The sequence below is a fragment of the Phaseolus vulgaris genome, chromosome 4, assembly GCF_000499845.2.
Source record: "Phaseolus vulgaris cultivar G19833 chromosome 4, P. vulgaris v2.0, whole genome shotgun sequence".
Taxonomy (NCBI): Eukaryota; Viridiplantae; Streptophyta; class Magnoliopsida; order Fabales; family Fabaceae; genus Phaseolus; species Phaseolus vulgaris.
Window position 1 is genome coordinate 19,769,137 of NC_023756.2, and position 2,708 is coordinate 19,771,844.

The window sequence follows — 2,708 nt, forward strand, 5'->3', positions numbered from 1 at the left end:
AAAATTGTTAAAAGCAATATGTGGTGCCAACTCAATGTTAAAAAACGCGGAAGTGGGAAATTAATAAAATTTGTTGGATTTCTAAAAAACTGCCATTACTTACTTGGGGTTTAGAAAACCTCTTTTGTACACTTATCTTATTGGAGAGGTTTTTTAAACCTTTGTTAGCAAACCTCTCTTTAAAAATAAGAGTTTTTGTATTGTAATTATTTTATCTATTTTATGTCCCATTTCTTTTTATCAATTTAAAAAAAAAAAATCTATAACCAAAATTTTAGTTATATGATAAAATAAAGAAATACATGTACACTCTACATATATAGTTAAGCAATAAAATAACTGTTAAATAACATTAGAAACAAAATATAAAATAAAGTGCGGGATCGGGGTAAGATAACCTATATATCTTTAAAATCTATTTTTTTTTCACTCCCGTAATTACCGAAAATTTTATTTTATGTAGTCTCATATTTCTAAAAAAATAAAATTATTTATTCAAAATTCACTATCTGTAATATGTGAGGGCCACACACAGCAAAAAGAGAGTCCATGCAAGGTGCGTATTCAAAGGCTAACACTTTGAACATTTCACAATGAGAATTTTCGTCACCGTTTCTACTGCTTATTTGAAGTCAAATAATTAGTTTTAAATAAACGAAAATTAATTGAGAAATAAAAATAAAAGTTGATATATTGAATGGTCATGCACCTAAAAGCAATCAATTTCATAGGTTGGTTGAGTGTATTTAGAAGACACGGAGAAAACCCAACACTCATTTCAATGTACAATGAGTTTTCAAAAGGGAATACATTTCTTGATTGATTCCATCACAACATAAATGTATTACTAAAGAAGAAACATATATAAGGGGAAAAAAAGAAAGAGAGATACCTAGAATAAAATGGAGTGATATATATTATTGTAGAATCTGAAAATTCTATCGTATTGAAAGAGAATACAAGTAGAAAGATGGTAAAAAAGAAAAATCAAGGCATCTCTAAGCCATAGAACACACCTGCATGTTCTAGTAAGTCAGGCTATGTATGAAAATAGAGAGTTTTAATTTTATTAAAAACATGGAGAGTGACTAAGCTATCGGAGCCTGCATGATGACTTTTTCTGGCATTATTATCCAAACCTAGGGACTCAGAAACTCTATCTAAACTGCCATGAAGGTTGGGACAAAATCTGATGAGATGTTTGACGTCATATACTCTGTATCCAAAGAAGAATTTAACAAGTTGAAGAAAGTCACCTAAGTTGGGAGGTAAATATGGTTGCATATAAAAAAAGCGTTGGCTCAATATCTTCAACATGTACCCAAAATCATAGGCACTGTGAAAAGCAATCCACTGAATATTATTGTTGCAGAGGAGTCCTAAGATCATCATCAACTCGGCAAATCGCACAATGCTCACTCCATACTTTCGATTCTTGTCAAAATCCATGCCTTGACTTCGGAGGAGGGTGATGGAGTCAGGAGCATGAGCATGGCGTGTCACATCAAACTCACAGAAGTTGAATTCCCAAATGAAGCGGTTCGAGGTTCCAAAGGTTGGAAGGTTGTCGTGGCTGTCTGAAAAGGTGAGACCCACTTGGATGAGATGCATACCGTCTATATTAGCTTTCATCACTGCGTAATTATTTTGTGGATGTCGGAATCCTGGATGCGATGGAAAGATGACGCCGGGGAACTCTGTGTCCATAGAGATGAAAGGATACAAGGCAATGATGGAACGAATCAACTCGAACTCCAATTCAAGGTTGTAAGACCACACTGATCTCGTCATTACAGAACCGCAAGAAAATGTCATGTTGCTTTCTCTTTTGTCTCTCTTTCTCTTCCAATATCTCTTTCTCTTCTTATATCTCTTTCTCTTTTGATCTCTCTTTCTCTTCCCTTCAAGAACAACAAAACAACCACACCAACCATCCTGACTACACTACTTTTATAGCCCAAATCACACACCACTTACAAAACATAATTGGTTCATGCAATCTTATCTTATAATCACACTTATTATTTCTTTATGGTATGATTCAATATATTAATTAAATATATCAAGATAAGATTAAGATTTCATTTTCTTTATTACATTCCTCAAATCTAATCTTACTTCTTGCACTCTACTCTTATTTCATATTTATTTACAAACTTTTATCTTTTTAATACATATTTCAAGAGTTGATCATTTCAGAATCAATGATAGTTATCTTTTATATCTCAACCCACAATTAGATTTAACTATCTTATTTATTTTTGAAATATATATATATATATATATATATATATTATAAATATTTTTTTTGTTATGAGATTGATATATTTAAATTGCAGATAATTATTTTATCTATTTTATGTTCCATTTTTTTTTCAATTTTTAAAATATAATACCAAAGTTTTAGTTATATGATAAAATGAAGAAGCTATATGATAAAAGAAAAGAAAAATGTTTTAATGTTTTTCTGTTATATTTGTTGCGCACCCTACCTCTGTTTAGTACCTGCCTCGCTATATCAATTTATTTGACAGGAATTAATTTATTAAGAATTAATTTGGTATTAAGTTATAACATTGTAGGGATTCGTTATTAAAAAAAACCCAGACCTTTTATTCTACGAATAATTACATTTTCCACACTTTTATTTATTTATTTATTTTTATTATGAAAGATGTTTAATATGTTTAACTATATCTAAATAAATT

At 30.2% G+C, this 2,708-nt stretch overlaps 1 protein-coding gene across 1 annotated transcript; it reads right to left on the reverse strand.

The window, feature by feature from the left end:
* Window positions 1-1,038: 1,038 nt before the first annotated feature.
* LOC137836459 (probable CCR4-associated factor 1 homolog 9) lies at window positions 1,039-1,815 on the reverse strand. The gene has a single exon (XM_068645165.1). The coding sequence runs from the start codon at window positions 1,813-1,815 to the stop codon at window positions 1,039-1,041; it is 777 nt and encodes a 258-aa protein (XP_068501266.1).
* Window positions 1,816-2,708: the final 893 nt, after the last annotated feature.